Raw genomic sequence first — 23,974 nt, forward strand, 5'->3', positions numbered from 1 at the left:
AGTGGTTTAGGCTACTGAGCTCCATGGTCCTGAGAGTGAAATAAACAGTATTTGAGAAGCGCTTTTTTGGTATCTATGCACCAACCTGCCTAGTGTATTACTGATATGTTCGTGGCTCTTGCAGCCTTTAAAGAATGAACAAGCACAAAGCCCGGTGTCTGTAAAGATGCCTATCAATGTTTCTTTTTCAGAGTTTGAATGGGAATAAAGACTATATTGAACTTTAGCTTATATTTTTAATAATTGTTTTTTTCCCTTTCAATTGGCTAAGTTAGAAGATGAAATGCTAATGAATCATCAGCTGATTTTACAAGAGGCTTCTTTGCGTCTTTTGTGGAAATAAAATATTTGGCAGTCCCAAGCCTTCTAATGCCTTCTTTTCTAGGAAAAAAAAAAAAAAAAATGTAAGAGGCTGTATTTCTTTAGTCAGTCCTTAAATGGCAAATTTCTCTCCCAAATTGGGATGCTTTTTGGCACTTTGCTATGTGCATGCTTTTCTTGTGCATTAGGCATTTAAGACAGCTTTATTATCTTGGTTATAGGATGAGATATCGATGTAATTGTTGTTGTTATTAACTGATGGAATAATTGACAGTTTGTTTTTAGAGAGAAATGGGCACGTGGTGTCTTTTGCTCTATTCTGGCAGCCTTACTACTAACCTGCAAAGAAAATCCCTGGATGAGCTCTCTTATGGTAATTTGCTCTGCAGTCAGCAGCTACTTCGAGTGTGTTTCTGACCACCTGCAGCTGCTGTCAGCTGTGCAAATGGAATTTTAATTGACTTATAAGTGTAGCTAATTATGGGGGCTGTTTTAGTATTGTGAATTTTGTTTTGACTTAAACATGAGATTGGGTCTATTTGTCACTTTTATTTCATGTTAGTAAAACACAGGGGAATAGAAGTTTTGTTGCAGCCCTTAACTGGCATTGTAAGCTAAGTTCCCACCTGTTTTAATGTACAAATAGCCTAATTTGTTCTCTTTGGCCTGCAGTACTTCAGAGAATCAGCTATTCTGAAAGCGACAAGTTTGATTATCTCCTGTATTTTGTGGTAGAAACAGTTTCAGCTATTTACCTGATACTTCGTGAGAGAATAGTGTGCTCTCGCCTTGAGTGCTTGGGTGCTGCGCCTTCAAGAAAAGGAGCGTGACCCACGGTGGACAGAGGAGCAGAGTACTGGCCTTGGAGATCTAAGAGATCTCTTCCAGCTCATTAATGCTTTGATGGGTGTGCCATATGGATATAGATCAAATCATTATGCACAACTTGAGTAAGGAGTGAGTTTGTGTTTGGCTGAGCTTTTCTATTTAGCATACAACTAAATAAATCGAAACCGTTTTTCCTTTTGTGGAAATAATCTTTGCTGCCCCAGCCCTATGTATGAATTCCATTTCAAACTCACCACTAAAGCGTACTTATTGTGGTTATATATTACCTGATTATTAGGATTCAGCCAAAATGCACCAGAGCCAGGGTTCCTTGAAACAATATGTGCTTTTGATGGATGGGAATGCAGAGGAGGAGACGGCAGTCGTGACTCAGTCCTCAATGAGGTTAGAAACCTTCTTGCTGCAATGAAAGCGTGTTCTTGCCAAGGGATCTCAGGAAATGCACCGACTCTGCCTTCTAGGCAAGCTGGGGTAATTAACTTAAGTGTGGGATATAGCTTTTTGCAGACACATGTGATGTTCCTTTTGAGCATAATAAATCATTTTTGTATTAGAAGCTGGAGGAAGACCTGTAGTCGTAAAACCCCCTTTCGTAACAATCTTGCTGTCCTTGCACATGGTTGGCGGTGAAAAAGAGTGGTCAGTGAGCTCAGTACTTAAAGGATTAAGCTAATAGCCCCTGCTATTATTGCTGCAGGGAACCCCAATCTATATGCAAGCCTGTCTTACACTGGGGAGTAAATCACATTAGCTGTTTTATGCACCATTATTATAAAGTGGATTCTCATTTGAAATACTGCAGTGGCTTTATGGCTCCCTGAGCAGGGAGGTGGACTTTTCCTTTTGTCTGGCTTTAATATTCCTCCATTCTTCTCATCCCAGAGAAGGGACAAAAATGAATGCTTGGCAGCCACTTGGCCTGGGTGCTTTCTCAGCAGCTTGTCCTTAATTAGACTTGGAGAGGTTGCTGCAGAAGAAGTCCCCGGAGTTTTTGTCTATCTTGTGTAGTCCCAGCATAGAAAGACATGGTGATTCCTTAGTATCAGGTATGCCAAGAAAATATGGTTACCGATGATCTTTTTATTTTTTTTTTTTGTAGTGCTTTTCTCTGAATTTCAGAGCCGAGCTTTCCCTTGAAGCACTGTATGAATTCACAATATTCAACTCGTGTCAAAAACTCTTAAACGCCAAATGTGAAATAACAGTGACTTTGCTGTTATTGGAGGTCTTTCTCTTAAAGCAACATTTACTCCCATTCCTTAGGTGTTTGGGGTCATAGGTGCACCTAGGAGGTGACATGGCATGGGTGCTGTGGTGGCTGAGGGTGGGGTGTCTTCTGCGGAGGACAGCAAAGCTAATGAGGACATAGCTGCTGGATTAGAGGTGTTTTTCCCCTGAGCAGTGCTTTCTCATCCTCCGGAGCTGAATGCAGTGAATGGGGAAAGCTGCTGATTTAATAATGCAGCTTCAGAGATAACAACAAAACAACATGCTGCAGGAACAGGAGAGAGGGGTGTTAGAGAGTATCGCGGTGGTCAAAAGGAGTTTTCAAGTGAGATTTCCAAGAAGATGAAGAACTGTTCAGACAGTGACTCAAAGCCAGTTTCCAGGCACAAGGAGAAGCTTCGCCATTAATAAGATTTTTTTGGATTGGATGTAAAAGATAGGAACTAAAGAAGGCGGCATAGGTCTGTGACACCAGCAGGTCCCCTGAAGGTATTGAGAAAAGGAAAGTAAATGTGGATGGCATACTGAAACGTACCTGTTTGGTCTGGAAGAGGTGGCTGATTTACTTGCACTTACCTGATGAGGCAGACGGCTGAATATTATGGGCGCACGGACCTGCTGACCACACTCCAAATCGGATGTTTTCTAGTTGTGGTCAGCACCAGGTTGTTCCTGCGCTGATAAGCCTCGCCGGGAGATAAGCACAGCGGCACACTGGTGTCGTTTCCTAACTCTGAGTGTGCTTCTACCTGTGGAAAACCTGAGCACGTCATAGGGAGCTCAAGGGCAGCACCCCTGGGTGCTGTCTCAGATAAGGCTCCAGCAAACACAAGTCAGAATGAGCTTATCTTCCACGGCAGTAGATATTTTAAAGTAATGGGAGATAACGTGGGTTCTTGATTCGCATTGTATCTTACATCTTGATTCACACTATATATTTAGGGACACGCTGCGTCCTGCCACTGACGCACTGGAGTGATACTGGGTTATATTTATACCTATTACCATTTCAGCTTGTGTCATCACCCAGCATGGACTGGGTGAGGCATGCCTGCTATTTTGGGGAGGAAAATTCCGTCTTGACAATTACTGTAAATGGTTTAGTATCTCACGTTGGCATTGCTTCTCACTCCTGTGCGTGATGCTTGTCGGGTTGTACGCCAACATCTGGGTGGTGACTGAATTGCAGTCAACATATTGGGTGATAGGTCTCATAACGTGTGGGTTCCCCCCCTTGCCCCTTGGATGCTGCAGAACTTCCCATTGAGGTGCTTACCTCGGCGTTTAGCTTGTCTGAAAATGTCTGATGCGTGTGAGATGCGGGGAGGAAAATCAACAATTGCAAAGGATAATCCGTGGGCAAACAGTGCAGAGAGCAAGCAGAGACAAGCAGAGAGTGTTCCCTTGCTTGCCAGCTGTTCGGCCGTGCTTATGCCCAAAGTTTCACATTTATTTCTGTGAAAGAAAACAACGAAGCTTCCAGCTAGACCCTTTGAGAAAATAAGTATTTTCTTTACCTATATTTCCTGAACTGATCTTGCTAACAGGCTTAGTGTGGAGGCCGCATACCCTAATGTACTCATCACGATTCTTCTGCAGCTAATTTGGAAAAACACTGTGGCTCTGTGCTGAGCTGGACATCTGCTTCTTCCTTGTGCAGTGAGACATCTCTGCAGAGAGAAGACCACAGGGAAATCATTAAAGTCTCGAGGCACTGTGGCTGTCAGTTTACAGCTGTAATGGATATTGAGAGGGGGATTTAAAGAAGAAAATAAGATCATGCAGGATTAATGAGGGAGGGCTAGTGAGCAAAGTTATTTCGGTCTTTTCTGTCATCACTGTTAGAAAACTTACTGGGGTGTTTGTGTTTCCTGGCAGTTTTGTTGTCAGTGACTTTGGACCAGATCTTGCTTTCCAGCTCCTGACGTAACTGCAGGTCTTGTTTCACCACTGGCTTCTGTACCAGCTCTGTTTCGACGCTTGCTCCTGCCTCGGGCCCTCTATTGCCTGGCCTTGGGACCTCGTTGGGATGTGGCCTGTGTGCTCTTGCACTGCTTTCTCACTCAGCACATCTATGTTTCCAGGGAGACGTGCTTTTCTGTGTATTTTGGTGATGAAAGAAGTGATGAGAACTCATGGAGATCCAGTCTATGATAGGAATGCATACCAGAGAGGCAGATCCTAGGGTGTATTTTGAAGTACAGAAGTTGAAAGCATCAGCAAATTCTGCAGCTCCTAATACTGTCTGATTGTTATTGCTACACAATTGGCTGGGCTGAGCAGTATATTTTCCTCACTTCTGTGAGGAACAGCAATAACAGTATCATTTATAGAAACTGCACCACCGAGCCACTGAATTTGGCTCAGCTTGGCATTTTTCCTTGAGTTTGAGGTAAGTGCTAACCTTTAGAACCGTGGCAAAACTTGAAATTACTGTCTTCTGCCTTCCTTTCCAACTTTTTGGTATTATTATTTTGCAGATATGACTTAATGCCCAGTTTTGTCTGTTAAAGACCTCTCTGAACCCTCCGGTCTCCTTTCCACTCAAGTTGTAAGTTATTTGTGCCAAAATGAGTCTGCAGAAATGAGTCAGCATCTTCCTTCAGACCTTCAGTATCTGCTTGTTGGGAAGGTCAGCCAAAAATTCCGCTACTTGTTGTGCCATGTGGAATTAGCCAGAACCGTGCCTTTCTTGATTCAATCACTGGTTAATTTAATTACATTCTTATTAACAGGATAATTAAAAAACCTGAACCACCCAAATTTGAAACCTCTAGCATTTTTATTTTTATAAGAAATTCAGTAATTGATTAAACTACTGGCTGTTGTTAGTGCAATTACCTGAATTGGCTCTTGATTAATAATGACAGTCAAGAGCAAGCTGTTTGGGACAAACCAGCCAAATAATGTCAACAAGATAGGCGTTTAATTTTACGTAAAAGTTGTTGTTCAGATTCTGTTACTGACATAAATGCTACCACGTTTCACACAGGCAGTTCTAGACGTCTCGGTGACCGTATAGCTGATAAAATGAGCAATGGAGTTCTGTGAAAGTGGTAGGATTAGGTATGAGAAAAATCCCAGAATTAATCCTTAGCAGTGTAGCAGGTAGCTTTGAGATAGCAGGATGAAAGATGTTACGTAAGGGTGGATGATATTTATTTATATATCAGAGCTTGTGTGTGCTGTAATAGATAAATAAATAATATTTATTTGTAAATTACCTTGGCTTTCAACACTTGGGGAGTGAGGCTGGTGTTTATCAGTCCCGATTGTTTGCTGCAGTTCATTTTTTTTGTACTAATGAGATCCTCTAGCTAACGTGTTGCACACAGGTACATGTATTTTTTGATTCCTTTTCTCCTCAGGGCTTTTTGCATGTTTTGTATCAAGTAATGTTAATGGAGATTGGATTTCTGTTCCTTTATTCCCATAACCTAACCGTGTATGGGTCTAATAGGAAATTGGAACCGCTCCTCTGTCTCTGCTTGTGTGGGGGACCACGTGGCACCCGTGTACTGTGCTGCTCGGTATAAGACAGCAAACGTTAGGCTCTAGTCACCAACGATGGCATGACTTACTGTCTAGCGATACCCAAAAATACCTTTCCCACAGTTTTTCTTTGTATATGTGGAAGTAATATGATTTTTTTTTTTTCCCCCCATCACGCAGTTCTGTGACGTTAGCCTGCGACTTTTCTGTAGTACTGATTTATATGTTCTGGCCACGACCGGTGGTACAGCGAGTGCTCAGGTCTGCAAAGCTTATTTGTTGCTGGCAAAACTGGCAGAAGGCAGAAAGTGCCTGCCGCTTTATTTTTTTTCTTCCTTATCTTGGTTTTTTTTTTTTTTTTTTTTTTTTTTTAGTTTGTCAATGACAAGCTAACTGCTAGCATTTATAGGAATAAATTATGACTAAAATAATTTGCATTTAAAATGCAAATGAATGAAAGCGTCGGCAAGGAGCCTTCTGCTTTCTTCCTGGTGCACAGACGGGGTACTGGCGTTGGATCAGCCCAGCGAGGCACTCAGTATAAAATAAAGTTAATTGGACTAGCTGAAAAATGAAATGGGCTCAGCCTCATGCTAATTCCTGGGCCTGTGATTTAATACGACATTAGAAACGAAGGACTGAGAAGGTGCTGAACCACTGACTAAGCCAATCACCGGTGCTGTAAATTATGCTTCTGAGATTCCCAATGGCAGATTGAGAGGCCCCAGTAAAATTGCGAGAGGTGAATAAAATCTAGCTTGGAAGCAATTTGTCAGGATCTTCGGGCTCACATGAATTAGAGTTTAAGTTTCAGTGTTCTTTTTCTGAAAGTTGTCTATTGTAACGCTGCCTGAATACCAACTGGGACTGCGGTTTTGTACAAGGTGAAAGCTGCCTGTAGATGTAAAGCCAGTTGGTTCTCGAACAAAAGCTCCTTCAGAAGAACTGAGAAACTGGTGATGCATCTCTGAACATAGTGTTTTCTTGTTGGAAGCTTAAGGTCAATCTTCTGCATCGTTTATTGATTTCTGGGCCTGTAGATACCAGAAGGATAATGGGAAGAATATTTTGTGGACTGCCTGTGGCCAAGGAAAGAAGTGCAGGAGGAATTAATTATAATCTTTCAGTGCAAATGTAGCAATGGTTGACTTGTTTCCTCCTTAATAGGACACGGAAAGTATTATACAGCAGAACTTGAGCATGGTAAATGAGAATGCACATGTTCATAAAGCCAAACCTGCTTTACTCTGGCAGTGTGTTCCTGTAGAGTAATAGCTGATGATAATACCTCATAGCTCCATTCTGTGTGTCACAGTTGTTTTAATAGCTCCATCTCTCTTCTTTTTTTTTTTTTTTTTGTTTCTTTATAGCCATGTTACTGAAGATCACCTTGTCTGCTGGAACTGCTGGAGGTAGCAGCACAGTGAACAGATGAATCTATTCAGCCAGACATTCCTCCAGTAGATCTCTCTCCTTATGGAGCACCACGGCAGGGAGGAGATGGACTCAAAAGAGGAAAGTCCTCAGGTGTGGGCTGACTCTGCTGAGCAGGAACAGAATACTGCTCAGGTGACTAGTGCCTTCCAGAGCTCTCGGTTTCTGCTCAGACTGACTTGGGCTTGGTGTGGAGGCTTAGCAAGCAGGTGTTCCCTTTCGACCCTTTCTTAGAGTCTGGAAACTCAGTTTTCGTTTGAGGAGATGTACAAACATGTCTGGTGATTTCGGATTAAAGCTTCAGACAGTGAGCTGTACAAACAGCAGCAGTGAATACACAGACATCTGAAATGACCTAAACGAAACCAGCCAGTGGCTGTAGAAGTTTCAGTGTCCAAATATATGTATAGCCGTGTGGGAAAGGGAAAGGGTATTCAGATTAATGAATATTAACAAAATCTGTGGTCTGTGGCAGCCCATTTTGATGGCATCAGTCAAATCAGTTGGATCTGTGGGTGGACCTTAGGGGAAGTAATATGAATAATTTTTTCCAGACAGACATCTGGGTAGTGGGGAAGGGAGAAATGTTAATTGTTAGTGACTAATACAGTCAGAATCTGATGTATGCAGCTAGTCCCTCTGTCTCTGAGACAATGCAGCTGAGAATTTCTAGAAGACTAAATTGATTTACTTTTGAATATGTTCTAAAGAGGATGCTGCATGTCATTTGACCCACAAGCTGAGAAATTCTGACTCCTGGTAATTTCCATCTTTGAAATGTGAAAATAAAGGCAGTTTTCAATGACCTGTGCTTCATTACCTATCCAGTGGGATAACCCTCCTGTTGTTTGCTCATGGCAGTTATAAGGCTCAATTAGTATTTGCAGAGTACTCTCCAAATGTGAAACACTGCATGAATCCTTACTGTAGTGTTTGCATGAGGATTTATTGTACAGAATGGGCACTTGGCATCCATGGGGGAGTACCAGGTGTCTTCTGAAACATAAGCTAAAAGGTGAAACAAGGTAAATAATATATGTAACTGTTTATATGAAAACATGGTATATGAATATGGATACTAAAACTAGGTTTCCTGCTAACTGTCCTATTTTTCCCATGCGCTGAAAATGGTTTTCAGCATGTAAAGGGTGTCAAAAGATGAACGCGTTCCTGTTGCCACTGGAATTAAGTATTCTGACATGTTTAAGGTACGGCAGTGATCATCGCTTATGATCATAATGTTCTGTCAAAATCAACTTGTTTGGATTTAAACTGCTGCCCTAGATATAACTTGTTCCAGTAGTCCTTGGAATTGTTGCTTAATGTTTTCAGCTATATGGTTCCCTATTTAAATACTTGAATTTTGTACTGATACTGCATGTATGTACTAGAGAGAAGCAATCTAGCATATACTATTGCTTCCTCATGATAGGTGCAATACTATTACTTGAAGCAGTATCAAAGTTATTAGGTTCTGTTAGCCATTCATCGAACAGACAGAATTACCTCCAACTGCAGAACTAGCTGAATGAAGTAATTATCATAAATCCAGAAAAGAATATGAGAATAAAGGGGAAACGATATACCAATAAATCCCATAGATACACTAGCTTATATCTGAGCTTTCTTTCTGTTATGAATTTTCAAAGGATGATCGGAGAACTAAGTATTAGAAGGTGCCCTTTATACCAGTTCGGTCTTGAGTTAAAATGCAGAGTAAAACCAGAAACCACTGGTAGTTCTTACATGCAGATTTCTATGCTGCTGGCACAATTCAGATGTGATTTTAAACGTGTGTTTTCAAAACAATTGGATAGGTAGTTGGAACACAGCGTATTCTCTGCTTTCTGAGGCACCTCCACAACCAGTGAGTTTTGTGTTGTTTCCCATTGGCGCGTGACCGCAGAAGTTTCAGTACAGGATCTGTTATTTTCTTCCAGGTGCACTTTGTCCCCGAGGGGGGGACAGTGGCACAGATTGTGTACAGTGATGAGCAGGACCGTCCCTCGCAGCAGGTGGTCTACACGGCGGATGGCACCTCCTACACCTCCGTGGACACCTCGGAGCACACGCTCGTTTACATCCATCCCGTGGAAGCTACGCAGGCATGTGTGGTTCTGAGCCCGCCCCGTTTTGGCACCTAGAAAACAAAGCCATCTTGTTTGAGATGAAAGCCAGTTACCAGCCAAGTGACATGACTGGAAAATAACAGGCAGTTGCTCTTAACACTTCTATCTGGCCATTGCTGAATGGGGACTTCATGCTGCTCATTTGTCTGATGTGCAAATGTGGTAATCGAAGGATGCTGAGGCTATGAATTATGAAATGCTGGTTATTTCACTGAAGGTGGATGAGATTATAATTAAATCAAAGGTGTTTTCCAAAACACAGATAATCTCCGCAGAAATTCTGCCTCTGTTGTATTCAGTAAAAAGCTGAGAGCAATCTAAGTGTTTTGTGGAAGAGTCCTTGTTTTGCATAGTACAGTTCTCGTAATTGATAGTTACAATAACAGTCATGTCTCCTTGCAGAGGATCTTTGTGTATTCAATCTAATTTTGTAGTCTCTCTTCAGAGAAGCTGCTGATTTTATAGACCTAGGTTCTTTTTCTTCTTCATAATTATATCCAATAGCTTTTATTCTCTGACAGCATGTGTTTATATGGGGTTAATATAGTATGCATCTGTACCTCGGTGTGGACAGATAAAAAAAAAGAGGAACAGGCACGCTTTGTTGGGAATGTTTTATACTGTCTTTGCTGACAGGACAGATTAGCCATGCTACAGAGTACGAGTACTTGACACCCGCAGCAACGCTGGCACGGCCTCGTGTGACGTGGTCTCTCTCTTAGACGCTATAGAAAAACAATTCCTGTGTGGTGGGATGTTTTAAGAGGATAAGATATTTTGAGAGGATATCTCCCAGGAAGTTACTGACCAAGTAACTCCAAAACTCTGAATACTATCTTTTTTTTTAAAAAAAAGAGGTGTAGTATTAAGACACTTTCATGCAACCGAGATGAAATTATCAGAGTGCTAGTGGAATTTGTATCATACCATGCTTTATTTTATTGGGGCCAGACTGCTACAAACTTAAATATTTCAGGTTTTGGTGAAGTAAGCAAGCCTGACCTCAGTCAAAACTTAGTTTTTATCCGAGTCTTGCTTTTCCAAAGGGGGAGGCCCTCCCGTCAGGGTTGTTCTCGCAGGGTACTGTAAGAGTTCTGGAGTTGGCACATCATCTATGAAATCAAAAACCCAACATCCTTGCTATTTCACATTTATGTGTAGGGTATGCCTGATATCTGTATGCTTTCTTTTGAGGAACTCTCTTGTGAATTTACAGAAAGATCAAGTTAATAGTCATCTTCTGTCCTACTCTCAAGTATTACTTGGCTTTCTTACAGGTATTGAATTTCATTCTGTAGAATTTATTAAAACAGCAATTGACAAAGTAATTTCTGTATTAAAAACAAAATAAAAAAATCCAGTGAAGCACTTTAGGTATACAGATAAAAAGTGCCACATAAATACGATAGCATTTTATGGAGCACTACCTGTTTTTAGTTTCATCTCTATGCGTGTACGTTCACATGGGTAAATTGAAGTAGTCTGCTGTGGTAATAGGCACGTTAGAAGTTAGAAAAGGACCCAAGGTGGATCACTTCTTGGTGGCAGGGTAATTTTTGTGAGTTGGGAGTAAACAACCCCAAGGCTGTTTTGATAAGCCTTTTTCACTTTGTCTAGACTCTGTTTACAGATCCGTCCCAAGTGGCTTACGTCCAACAGGATGCCACCACCCAGCAGGTAAGAAAGAGACATTATTTTCCTTGGGCCTGAAACTGTAAGGAAACTGTTACCAAAGGTAAAGGGACATTGTTGTGGTGCTGGAGCTTAATAAATTATCTCTGAATTTGTCAAATAGCGATCTTCAGTCATGCACTGTCATCCCAGGGATCAAGGTCAAAAAGCTTACGATAACAAGCCACTGTTATCTTGGCTAGCTTGTGCATGAATGTCAATAAAAGCTGAGACAGTTTGAGTTTATTCTTTTTAATTCATGTTCTACAAAAATACTAATATACTACCCCTGATATAATGAAAAATCTTTCAACAGTGTCCCTTTAAATCAGCAAGCTGATGGGGCTAACTTTATTTTAATGGGTCATTCTGGAAAGACTGGGTTTGTAGTTGTCCTCGTACAGATTCTGATCCAAATGCCTTTATGTCCATAAAAGGCTCTCAAGGGATACAAACTTAGGATCAAATTCTAGGCTTACTAGAAACGTCATAGGAAATTTATTGTAAAACCTGAAGAAGTTCAGTTACTGGCTCCCTTAGCTTATCAGGGCATCCCAGGTCTGATGTGCTTGCCAGTTTGCAAGTGGGCTAGGAACAAAGTTGGAAGCTTGTGTTCACAAAGTTTTGATGACTTTTCTTTTTTTCATTAGTCATGGATGGGAAGGTTTTGTTGTTAACTTTTTCTGGAGTCTTTGGGGACTGCATTGTGGTAATCAGCTACAGATGCTTTCAGATCTAGCTCTCTAGTTCAAATTCTCCACTTGTCCTAGAGACTTAAAATCATTACTGCTTGGTAAGTCTTTAATAGCATGTGTGAATGGACGTGTTAGATCTGAATCATTACTGATGCCATCATTAAAATGCCTATTTCTTGACAGTCTTGGGACAGAGTGAAGGGTTGAATGTGCAGTGAAAATAAATTTTCTTCTTGCTAAAAGTGGACCACTTAAACTGTTGAGGCACAGGCAGGAAACAATATGACTGACACAGTAGAAGTGGTACCTGTTTTATTCCAGTTCACTGGAAGTATTTGGAATGTCATTCTGGAATTTTTTGCCACATCAGTTTCCTTGCATTGAGAAAGCAAAAAATTCTATTGAATTGTCTTAAAGCTCATGTAACAAATAAATATATGATCTAATTAAAAATAGAGATCACTTATATGTGCAGTGCAAATGACACTGACATCTGAGGTGATGTGCTTTTACTAGCCCATGTTGAGTTTCAGGGGCATGAGCACTTGTCCATGTGTCCTCAGGCTGTCCTTCTTTCCAACACTGGTGGTCCCAGTAGAGATGTTTATTTGCTTGTGAACGGTTATTCCTTCACTGTGGCAGCTCCTGCCTTTGCAGGTGTTTTTACATCAGCATTTCATGTGAGACATCCCTGAACTGACAACAAATGTTAAAATAATAATCAAGGCTCCTCTTGTCTTTCAAAGGAAACTTTATTTTGAAAAGAAATGGAAAGGTTTTTTAAAATAATGCCTATATTCCTTGCAGTGTCTGACGTGGAAGTAAAAGTAAGGATATGTTATGTTTGAAGTGTGATTAGTAGTAGTAAATGCTAATATGTGGTACAAATAGACACAAGCTTGTGTGAACCTCTCATTGCTGGCAGACCTGGAGGTGTGCCATTGAATAATGATGCCTTTTCTGTTGCCACTTGGCATCAGAAATGTCAATACCAGACAGCTCGGTTCAGCTGTTGTGTTGGCAGTTTCCTGCTCACTGTCACATGGTCCCCTGAAGTCTTTTTGCTGTAGTTTTTAAGCAGTTTCATAAATTACTCTTAATATCTCTTTAAACAAAAATACTAGATTTCAAGTTTCGAGACTATCTGCTTACGTTAGGGATTTTCTCGTCTGCTCCTTCACTGTTGGCACAATTAGCTGTTCTCAGATTTATCTGATATTTTTTTAGCGCTCTGAGGAGCAGGGGCTTAATTTTAGTATAAAAGCTGCTTAACAGTCAGAGGCACAAACTAAAGCCACATGATGTCAACTGTAGAGAAGGATGAAAAGTCATGTGGGATAACAGTGCAAATTCGTGTACGGAAGCAGGAAACAAAAGACAGGAAAGGTGATTCCTAGGATCTTAATTCTGCCTTGTTGCTGAATGGATGGGAGCAGTATGGTAATATGCATTAATTTCCTTGTTACTACACAAAAACATTAGTATGAAAACAACCAAAAATGTATAGTGTGACCAAATGATGTAAAGAAAAAATAAGTTGGAATCCTCTCATTTGAGTGCTTGATCTTCCGATGAGGTGAATACACCATCTTGTTTTTATCTTGGTTTCCTTCAGAAAAGGAAAGATATGCGAAAAGAGGGGATGCTTCTTTTTCTTCTTTACCTTTTCCCTCTAACAAAAAAAAAAAAAAGTAAATTTGAGCATAGAAGAGAAAAAGACACCAAATCACTGATTTTACCAAGAGCTAAAGAGCTTCCCATATCTTTTTTTTAGTGCAGTTTGAAACTAGGCTGAAGAGGACCTTCATTTAAAGCCAAGAGTGGGAGATAGATTTTGCAACTTTTGCATTTCCTAGATTGAGTTTTGAAGCTTTTCCCTTTGTCCCCAGATCTGCAGGTTTTGTCCAAGTCCATCATCCATTAAAAAAAAAGAAAAAAAAAATTAAGATACATCAATTTTTGTCCTAGTGTAGGACTCCGGGGAGCTTTGCATGCAGGGCACTGCCCATATGTGACTGATGGAAATGACGCAGTGCTAAAATGAGTGCCTATAATTTTAGGTAACTGTGCTCTTGCCTGCTGCTGCTCAGAGCATGAATCCCACCAACCTGTCCGTGCTCGGCAACGTTGCCGAATCCCCCCAGCAAATGGGTCTGGAGCAGGGTCCACAAGCAGATAGAGTAAGTTGCCAGGCACCCTTTTCTTTTAAATGTCCGAGTACGCTGGTTTCATTGCTCCATTGTCTCAGGTGATGAAACGCATCTGAGTGATGCGAGAAAGCTGTAGCACAGATCTGTACTGTCTTTCATAGTCTTACCATGGAACGTGTGGGTTTTTTTTTTAGGAGAGATCGTGTATTTAATATACAGAGGAACCTGTTCTGCAGATTGTTCTGTGTTGAGCAGCCACCTTAAAATCCTCTTCGCAGCTTTGAAAAGCAAAGTTAATAGAAGGTGTAATGCTGACTGTCATGTAGGACCAACATCCACTGGGTCTCTCTGTCAGTCTTTTAAGACAGCTTTACTGTGTGTAGTATTTCTTGTTCTCTACCTGAGAAACCTGTGTGGGTGATGGAATATTCCGTGCAGTGCACTTCAATTGGGTTTTGATTTTTTTTTTTTTTTTTTTTTGTAGGGAGAGAAAGGGATAAACTTTAAAATTAGTGAAAGAATACTATGTCCTCAACTGTCCTCCATGTCCCATAGTTTATATCTGGTCCCTGTGTTATCTCATTCCTTATTGATCTCTATGTGTGTGCTCTGGGGATTGTGTTTGATTGTATGATAGGAGAGAAAAGATTGTGTGCCAAAGCGCAGGATCCTCTCGCTTGTATAGAAGTTGTTAAAATACAGCCTTAGGCTCTAGATAATTTCCACAGAGCCTGGACTTTGTTTCAGACCTTCTGTGAGGGTCCAGAACTTCTCAGATATAGTTTTCTTTTCCCAAGAAGTCAGTCCTTGGCAGGGTAAAGTTAAGTAGTGACCCAGATCTGTCCTGAGTGAGACTGTCAGCAGCAGCGATGCAAAACATCCCTCAGCAATTGCTTATCATGTTTCTTCACTTCCCCTTGCCCTTCTTTCCGTTGCCAAAGGAAGCAGAAAGGGTAGACTAGCAAGAACCGTCATTGCTCATCTTTGTAAAGAGTGTTTTTCTTCCTGAATCCATTTTGATTGTTTGTGAATTCTTTCCTCAGGCGTCTTTACCGGTGCATAACCAAGTGTTACCTCCTATGGAGGCAGTGGATGGTTCTGACCCTTTAGCACCTCTGCAGAATCAAATAGAAAGGATGGAAACAAAAGAGGAAGATGATGAGGATGAAGATGAGGATGAAGATGGGGAAGACACTGACATGGATGAATGGGATCCAGATCCACCTCGACCCTTTGATCCCAATGATTTGTGTAAGCATATGAAGTACCATCTAGCGTATTAGCTGTCCTGCTCTTTTTTTTCTTTCCCCTCAGTCAGTCTTCTAATAAATAGAGCCAAAAATCATTCAGATTTTAGCAGTAATAAGTAAACCCCTTTATAGCCAGAAAAGCAGACTGATACTGAGCTGCCTTACTGAAAAGACAAGGTTCTGTCATAGGTGGAGTCTCTGATCTGCTTTGCTTTATATTTTGCAGGAGGCTGCCCTCTCTACTGTTTTAAAATGTAGACAGACTATTGGAATAAATGTTCCCACAGCTGAGCCAGAGGTGTTTAGAAAGAGATAAGGCTGTCTCTTCTGAGCTGGTGCGTGAGTGTCTGCCTGACAGTCTTGTCCTCTCTGACTTTGTGTTGTAGGGTGTGAAGAGTGTAATAACGCGCATCCCTCTGTGTGTCCAAAACACGGACCTTTGCATCCAATCCCAAACCGGCCTGTGCTGACCAGGGCGAGAGCCAGCCTCCCCTTGGTGCTCTACATAGACAGGTTTTTGGGAGGTGTGTTCTCCAAAAGGCGTATCCCAAAACGCACACAGTTTGGACCTGTGGAAGGACCCCTGGTTAGACAAACGGAACTCAAAGACTGCTATATCCATTTGAAGGTAAGGGGGGTGTGCAAGAGAAGAGGGATCAGTTTGTGCTTAAGCTTTGATTTTTATGAGTTTGCTGCTCTGCCTTGATCAGTTACTTCACTGGAGATGTTATTACTTCCATCTCTGAATGTAACTCAGAAATACCTGGATTGCTTTGGCTTGAAATCTACTCTCTTATTCAAGGAGACGCAATAATCGTGGTGAATACTCTGGCATTATGGGTGCTATGATGTATGGGACTCATAACGTGGAATGCTGTGAATCACTCTCACATGGGCTGAAGCAGCATCTGGACATAAAAATAGCAGCCCCATCTGAGGATGTTTTGCAGCCATTATTTTGTATCATTCTGTAACATAAGTTAAAAATACTTTTCTTCCCCTTTCTCTCTTCTCCCCCACAAGATGTAGGAGAGAGGAGAGATTTTTCTCCCCTTCCTCGTGCCAAGTCGTTGGCGTGGGGTGTAATGGATCTCACTGACTTTTATCCATTTATTTACTGGTTTCATTTTGGTAATTAGTCCTTTGTTTGCTGGAGATTAGGTCCACAGTTCTAGGAGCACTGGCCTCCGATGGTCAGTGTCTGACAGGGAAGTTGTGACCACAGGCAAATTCAGTAACCCAACAGAAGTTCAGCTAAAGAAGCGCTGCTTCCAGCTTGAGGCAGTGTCATGAGTCAAAGGAAAGAAGTGGGTCTGCCACTTCGAAACATCTGACAGCTGGTGCTGCATAGCCAACTGAAGCTACAGCTTCTTCCTGGTTTATAGCTGCACATCAGGTACTGTGCCTGACCGTTTTAATGAATGCTTCTTGCTCTTGAAAGCCATGGAAGGGTCCATTGTGTCTCCCTAGTTAAATCTGTCTGAAGTATTTTTCTAAGAGCTGCCTGTTTCTGGAGCTCTGTTAGCAAAGAGAGAAAATTAGCGATGCCTTCAGTGCCTTCCAAATGTAAAAGTTGCAGGGTAGTTGTGTTGGGTTTTGTTGTCATGTGGGTTTTTTTGTGTTTTTTTTGTTGTTGTTTTTTTGTTTTGTTGGTTTTTTGTTGGTTGTTTTTTGGTTTGGTTTTTTTGTTGTTTTTTTTTTTTTTCAGAAACTCACATTCTTTTGAACCTGCTGCCAGGCAGTTAGTCACATGTAATTGGATTTTGCTACAGGTTTCTCTTGATAAGGGTGACAGAAAAGACAGAGATTTGCAAGAGGACCTGTGGTTTGAACTTTCTAGCGAGGCTCTTTGTAACTGGATGATGTTTGTGCGTCCAGCTCAAAACCATCTGGAGCAGAACCTGGTAGCGTATCAGTACGGCCACCATATTTATTACACAACCATTAAGAACGTGGAGCCCAAGCAGGAACTCAAGGTATGGCATTGCTCGTGTTTTGTGACTTGCTTTTTTGCTGATGAAATAAAATCTTACAGTTGCTAACCAGTAAGTGTGTCTCCAAGTGCCAGAAAGGATTGCTGTAAATAGTTTTAGGGCTTTTTCTCCGATAAAGGATACGATGGCCTGAATCAAATGTCACTGAAGTCAGTGAGTGGTTTGCCACTGACTCAACGTATTTGAAACGAGCTTTGGCTCAGGTATAAAATGAGCCTGTTTAAAATTGGAGTATGTAAATGATTTGTCTGTCACTGTCATGCTTTACACTGCATTTATTTTGCTGATGCAATCTAATTTTTATTGCAGCAGTCTTATTCTTTTTAGTTCTGGATGCCCTTTCCAGTTAGTCCTGTGTGCCCTTGACTTGTTTTCTGGTGCCTTAAGTGTGAATATGGTCTCTCACTTTACCTGGCTTTCCTGGAACTTTTGAAACTTTGCATGTGGAAAATGATAAAGGATATTATGACTTCCCTGTGAGTTACTTTTTGTTCCCTCTAAAACTGTATTGATTATTTTGAGCTTAAAGCCGCGTGGCTGGCTGAGTTGGCCTTCATTTTCAACATCTTTTGGGTAACTGGGGGTAACCAAAAAACTTTGATATCAGGAAATTGGTTTTTGTTCTTCAGATCTTTCCTTGCATATAAATTTCAACAATTTAACAAAACAAACAAACAAGTTTTTAAACACACTTGGCTAAACCAGGGCAAAAGTCTGCATAGACACTTGTTGCTGATTTTTAAGAGTAGGATTCTTTTTGGTTTCTCTCAAATCAGTTCTTCATTTGAGTAAGCTGAATCACTAGAAACCATGTTAATCCATGTTAAGTGTATCCAAATATCATTTTCTCAACAGTTTTTAAATCAATTCAAAATCAGACGTTAATGAAATCTGTACAGACCTGCCTGTAGAAGCACCATTTTTCTTGCTTTGTGTGTTAGTAGTGTCTTTTGGGGTAAAAATGGTTTGATAATTGAAAGCGAATTACCCAGGCTCTGTAATGCGTTTTGCTCCCCAAGTGGATGTAGGGCATTCATAAAAATGTTGTCCAAAGATTGAACTAGGAGGATCAGTCAGTTAAAGTTGAGAGCTTCATATTGCATGACAGGTGAGTAGTCTAGGAGCTCCAGGCTTTCTTCTTTGTCTAGCTAGTGAGATTCCCGCAAAGTAACGCGTACCTGCTAGTGAATCTTTGAAGGAGTCAGAAATGCCATTCACTGCTGCTGTGAAAACACCTGCGGCATGCTACAAGTTTAAACTTGCCCAGACTTTTTGTCGTGGTTTGGGCCTGGTTGGCAGCCAACCACAACGCAGCAGCTCTCTCTCCCTTCCCCTCCAGCAATGAGAAGGGACAGAGAGCCAGGCTTGGGGTCTGAGATAGGACTGGGATGGGGAAAAATCCCCCTTTTATGATCATGAGCAAAAGGCAGACTCGTTAGGGGAAGGAAAAAAAAGAACATACATTTATTACAGACACTAACAACACATAACAGAGTAGGACAGTGAGAAGCACTGCCACATCTTGAGAACACCTTCCCCCCACCCCTCCCTTCTTCCCGGGCTCAGCTCTGCTCCCGATATCTCTACCTCCTCCCCCAGTGGCGCAGGGGCAGGGAATGGGGGGGTGCAGTCAGCGCTGCCACTTCCTTTATCTTTGGTGAGGGGAGTGTCTGGAACTTGTTCCCCCTGCTCCGTCACGGGTCCCCCTCTCACAGGAGACAGTCCTCCACAAACTTTCTCCGACATGAATTCCTCCCACGGGCCGCAGCGTTCCCCACACTGCTCCATCATGGGTCACTAACTTTCTCCGACTGGATTCCCTCCCACGGCTGCAGCCCTTCCCGAGCTGCTCCGGCGTGGGACTCCCCCGCATGCTGCAATCCTCCCAGCACTGAATTACAGCAGCGGGGCTGCCTTTTCCCATGAGACCCCGGCCTTCTTCGGGCACAGCACCTTGATCATCTGAGCAGGAGCCACAGGCCATAAATCAATGTCTGCTCCACCATAGATCTTCATGGGTGGCAGGGGGGGCCGCCCTGCCGTCTCCCCACAGGATACAGGGGGGTCTCTCCTCCGGCACACCTCCCCCCTCCTTTCTTCCTCCGTTCCTCCACTGACCTTGGTGTTCATGCAGCTGCAGCAACTCCTCCTCACAAGTCCGACTGCCCGTCACCACGTCCCTTCTTAAATACGTTATCGCAGAGGCGCAGCTGATGGGCTCAATTTCCCAAACAGAAGTGGAGCTGACTTGGAGCTGGGGGAGCTTTGAGAAGCTTCTCACAGGGGGCTGCCCTGATAGCCCCCTCCCCTGCCACCAAAAAACTCCACCACTCACTCAACCCAGGACAGTTTTCATGTCAAAAATCTGTTCATGCCTTGTTAAAGAAATCTCTTCTAAAACTGAACCTTCTTAATCAAACAGTAAGATAAACTGAGAAGTGATGCAAGAATTCTTAGCTAAATGTGAGCATCTGATTTTTGTCTTTCTGCCTCCTGTGGTTCTCTCTGCTGAAGGCTTCCTGAATCCCTTACGTAATGAAAGTGGGTCCAACATTGCTGCAGCCTGGCAGATCTTTGTTTTGGGAAGCAGGACCATATTGCTCCAATCCTTCGGAAGTTCAGAAACATTTACAATGGGTCTCTGTGGACGGTGCTGCCTGTTGTCTATATAAAGAGAGCAGGAAAGAAATGGAAAGTCCCCTGAATTAACTACTTTTCCATTCCTCTTGGTACAACCAGTAACAGGACTCTGCTGACATCCATCCTTTACAATCATAGTCAGGTCTAAAGAGATTAATTTTACTTCCTTTAGAGCTACTGGTAGCCATGTGAGATTAACATTCATATTAGGAGGCTATACCTTAAAATTAAATGGATATGCTTTCTGAGCAAAGCTCTTTTATTTCTCAGTGGGGGCATATTGATCTCAACAGGCTTTATTATTGAGGATGAAAGGAGCAATAAGAGTTAGTGGTTGAGGCAAGTGAAGTAAATGTATTGCTTAAAAACCATTTTCAAATTAATTCCCTTTAGTTTTGGTTCCATCTAAGTGTTCTGTTTTCTTGTATTTCTCCTGCAGGTGTGGTACGCTGCCTCTTATGCAGAGTTTGTGAACCAGAAGATCCATGACATATCTGAGGAGGAAAGGAAGGGTAATTTGGGCTCTTCTCTGTTTTTTCTGTGTAGTGGTAGCTGGGTGTTATGCTCCTTAGTTTCAAGTACGTGGCCTGTATAGTGTTCCCAAATTTCTGCTAAGTTAAAAATTAGGCCAGATCTAGATTGTATTATTGGGACTTATTTCTACTAACTCTTCTCATGCTAGAGATTATTACAGTAATGTATCCTTTTGCCTCAGTTTCTGGGAAGCATTATGTTGCTGCTGGGAAGATGTATGTTTCTGTATGTGATGTTTAATGTTGAGTCTGTGTCATAAACTGATGTGCTACTGCTTCAGATTGAGAAATTTCTCTTGACCTCCCCTAACTCATGCCAGAGGCATAGTCCTATAGGTGCTCTGCCATAGAAAGGTAAATTTCAAAAACTCCCTGAATTTTAGGCCATGATTACAGTCCATGTGAATTGTCCCCAGTGACCTTCTTGTCTTTCTGTGATGAGCTGTAGTCATGCCACAGTGCAGAGGGGATAAAAGCAAAGCTAAATGGAGCAGTGCTGGGTGTTCTGCAGTCTGCCTAACCTTCAGGGGAGATATATGACCCACAGAGGACAGAAAGGCTTGGGAGAAAAAAGTGAGGTGTTTAATTGGTGGTGACTGAAATGCTGTTATTGACATTTCCAACCGAACGTAGTTCTCAGAGAGCAAGAGAAGAACTGGCCGTGTTACGAGTGCAATCGTCGTTTCATGAGCTCAGAGCAACTCCAGCAGCACCTCAACTCCCATGACGAGAAGCTGGACTTCTTCAGCAGGTACTGAAAGCTTTAGCCTTGTCTGTTTATCGCTATGGTGCTTCCCCAGACTCGCAGAAAGGAGGAGGGTCTTTGCCCTAAAGATCTTACTGACCAATTTGGGGACCCCCAAGAGAACAGCTCAGCACCATAAGGTAAGAATATGGCACCAGGCAGCTGACTGGCATAAGGGACTTTGCGGAAGGAATAGCTTGAGGGAAATAAATACCCCATTAAAACTGGTGAGATTTTTTGTTTTGTTTGCTCTAGGTTTTTTGCCAGTGAGTTAAACTGCAATATTTCAGTACCACAATATTGAAATACTGATGCTGCTCAGATGTGTGCAGATACAGAGCTTGGAGAACAAGACTTCTAGTGGTTTGGCTCCTCGTTGGGCTGGCAAGATAGTTTATCCTGGCCTATTAAAAGCTGAATCTACAAACATCCATCAGAGCGCGGGAGTCATTGGTGTCTTTTTCCTGAAACTTAGCAAGTTGGCTGCATTTTGTTTTTTGACACAGAAAATTGTTCCTTTCAGTTTACTGCCTCACATCAATGGCAAAGTGCCTTTCTGGGGAGGGATGCTATGGTTTCAGGTTTTAAATTGGTTTCCTCGTGCACTTGTTCCATCTAGCTGAAAATGCTTTCCAGCGCACTCTGCACTGGGCTGTTGGAGAGTTGCCGTGGCAGAGGGCATGCTAGAAGCTAGTAGTCCTCTTGGTCCCACGATTACTGAAATAAATTTTAATGTGTTCTGGATTTTGACTTCTCGTAGAGCACAGAATAAATAGATACCACCTGGTACCCTGTTTTTTTGCTGCTAGAATTTCTTCAGGTTTTATTATTTACTGCAGATGAGTTGAATGGGTGATTAGTGATGCTGAGAGAATGCACAAAATCAGTGGAGATTGCAAATCCATCTTTTTCTGTCTCTAACCTGGAGCACTATGTATTCTGCAGAGCCAGAGGCCGAGGTCGTGGGCGAGGAAAGAGGAGGTTTGGACCAGGCAGACGCCCGGGGCGCCCTCCCAAATTCATGCGTATGGAAGTAACCAGTGAAAATGGGGAAAAGTGTGAAGAAGGGACGCAGGTATATTTTTGGGGATGGAGAGGAGGAAAAAAAATGTCACATGAGATGTAAACTCTTGACTGAAAGAATTTGGGGCATCAGCGCAAATTGAGGGTGTGCACTGGACTTACACCGAGTAATTCTTGGGTTTCTAGGTGTGATTCTCTGCCAGGGGAGCACACTGCTTTCCTTCTATAAAAACTGTAAAATCACTTGCATTTCTACAGCAACTTTCATCCCAAAGCACTTAGCAGTGAGATGGGTTATTGCGGCAGTTTAGCAGCATCACAAAAGTAATATAGACAGTAAAACTGTAATGGGAATTTAGGTTCGTATTTGTCCTTTCTGGAATGTGAGGTCAGAGCCTGCTCTTATAACTTGCTGCTAGAATTAAATCAGTTTGAGCTATGGTTCTTTATGATGTTTTAATACTAGCAGAAGGGCCTCCTGTAGGCATCCTCACTGCAAAATGTTCTTTTGCATGTGGCTGTTGGTTATGTTCTGTAGGGACCCAATATAATGCATTTAAGTAAAATGCTAAATTCTCTCTGATGCTGACCAGGCTTAGGTTACCACCAAATCCTTTTATGAAAGGTGTCAGAAGGGATCAGCGGCTCTGTGTTATGACTTAGCTGAAAGATGATATCTGGAGCAGTAATTTTCCTCTGGCATCTCACTGGGTCATGGCTCAGTGCTGACTCAGAGGGAGGACTGGATACACTGCCTACGAATGCCTGCCACTCGTTTCCTGAGCGTGCAGGATTGCCCTAAATGTTGCGTGAAGCGCAGACAGTTGCGAGATCACCCTCTCCGCAAGCTGACGTGACCCAAGCCGGCGCCGTTCAGACAAGTAAGCATCATGCTGTTCCCAAACTCTTCGCTCTGGAGGGACAGGACTTACTGGGCGCGGTCCCATGCTGATGTGTCCGAATGGCCTCTGGGCTGGAGGTGGCTCACATCCTGCCAGCTTGGAGCACGGCCCAGAGCTAGCTCACGTGGGTCTATACAGTTGAGCAGGGCTGTGGTGATGTCCCAAGCCTTTGGAGACCTGCCCGCTGCGCTGACAATTAGGCATGAGTTCCTCTATCTGCCTGAGAACTCGAGGCTCAGGACGCTGTGAGCACAGTTTAGTGTCAGCAAGCGTGGAAAGTTGCCGCTTAGACCAGGCCTAGACATTTGGCTGGTAGATTGCTCTGCGAAGTGTCTCTATCTGGTAAGCATTCACGGTTTCTAACAGCTGCCCTCCTGATGGCACTTCCGTTCTTCTTCTCCCACACCTGCTTTTGTGTTTTGACAGTACCAGCCTTGAGCTGATGTACTTTTGGCGCTCTGTTTCCTAGGTTATACTTTTAAGCTTCCTTAGTTGCTTTAAGTGATATCAAATAAGGGTCTATGGTTGGGTTTTTTTGTAATACGAGAGGATTCCATCCCAGAGGAGTTACTGGAACTTACACGGAAAGAATGTAGCTTTCTGGCATGTGCTTCTTGCTCCCAACACTCTCCCTCTTCTTTTATGCTAATGCAAAAAAGGAGGAAACCAGCTTTGTGTGATAAATATAAGTGATGTATGCAGCTGGGTAGATGAGAGTACGCGGAGCTTGGAAACTGGATAGCAAAATACACAGTGCATAGTATAATCATCTCGTTTGTCACCCTCCAGTTTGGCACTCCAGCTAGTTTGTCAGAAAGGAGAAGACACTGCATAACAATACACGATAATGTCTTAAAGTGACAATTGCAATGAGACAGAAATTCTCTGCTTTCCCTGGTCTGTACTAGTCACTTAGGTC

General features: G+C 42.4%; 1 protein-coding gene and 1 long non-coding RNA gene across 12 annotated transcripts in view; one reads left to right on the plus strand and one right to left on the minus strand.

Moving 5' to 3' along the window:
- PRDM10 (PR/SET domain 10) overlaps nucleotides 1-23,974 on the plus strand; it is a 44,594-nt gene that overhangs the window by 1,714 nt on the left and 18,906 nt on the right. For 3 of the 11 annotated variants that reach the window (XM_032982225.2, XM_032982222.2, XM_032982227.2), the window contains exons 2-11: nucleotides 7,260-7,458; nucleotides 9,264-9,428; nucleotides 11,070-11,129; nucleotides 13,879-13,998; nucleotides 15,012-15,219; nucleotides 15,605-15,846; nucleotides 16,991-17,194; nucleotides 20,292-20,364; nucleotides 21,019-21,136; nucleotides 22,076-22,205. In XM_032982225.2, coding sequence (XP_032838116.1) covers nucleotides 7,366-7,458; nucleotides 9,264-9,428; nucleotides 11,070-11,129; nucleotides 13,879-13,998; nucleotides 15,012-15,219; nucleotides 15,605-15,846; nucleotides 16,991-17,194; nucleotides 20,292-20,364; nucleotides 21,019-21,136; nucleotides 22,076-22,205 — 1,413 coding nt within the window. In that variant the 5' untranslated portion in view covers nucleotides 7,260-7,365. Of the gene's footprint in view, nucleotides 1-4,481; nucleotides 4,790-4,877; nucleotides 5,030-7,259; nucleotides 7,459-8,461; nucleotides 8,532-9,263; nucleotides 9,429-10,682; nucleotides 10,730-11,069; nucleotides 11,130-13,878; nucleotides 13,999-15,011; nucleotides 15,220-15,604; nucleotides 15,847-16,990; nucleotides 17,195-20,291; nucleotides 20,365-21,018; nucleotides 21,137-22,075; nucleotides 22,206-23,974 lie in introns of those variants that run through there. The other 8 variants (XM_032982231.2, XM_032982232.2, XM_032982223.2 and 5 more) reach the window with 7 other exon arrangements.
- Nucleotides 1,280-4,093, minus strand: LOC116958958. The gene is made up of 2 exons (XR_004405571.2): nucleotides 2,974-4,093; nucleotides 1,280-2,880 (listed from the first exon to the last, which is right to left on the minus strand). It is a non-coding gene; the product is annotated as an uncharacterized LOC116958958 (long non-coding RNA).

The sequence above is a fragment of the Tyto alba genome, unplaced genomic scaffold (assembly GCF_018691265.1).
Source record: "Tyto alba isolate M040663 unplaced genomic scaffold, T.alba_DEE_v4.0 Super-Scaffold_32, whole genome shotgun sequence".
In the NCBI taxonomy this organism is placed as follows: Eukaryota; Metazoa; Chordata; class Aves; order Strigiformes; family Tytonidae; genus Tyto; species Tyto alba.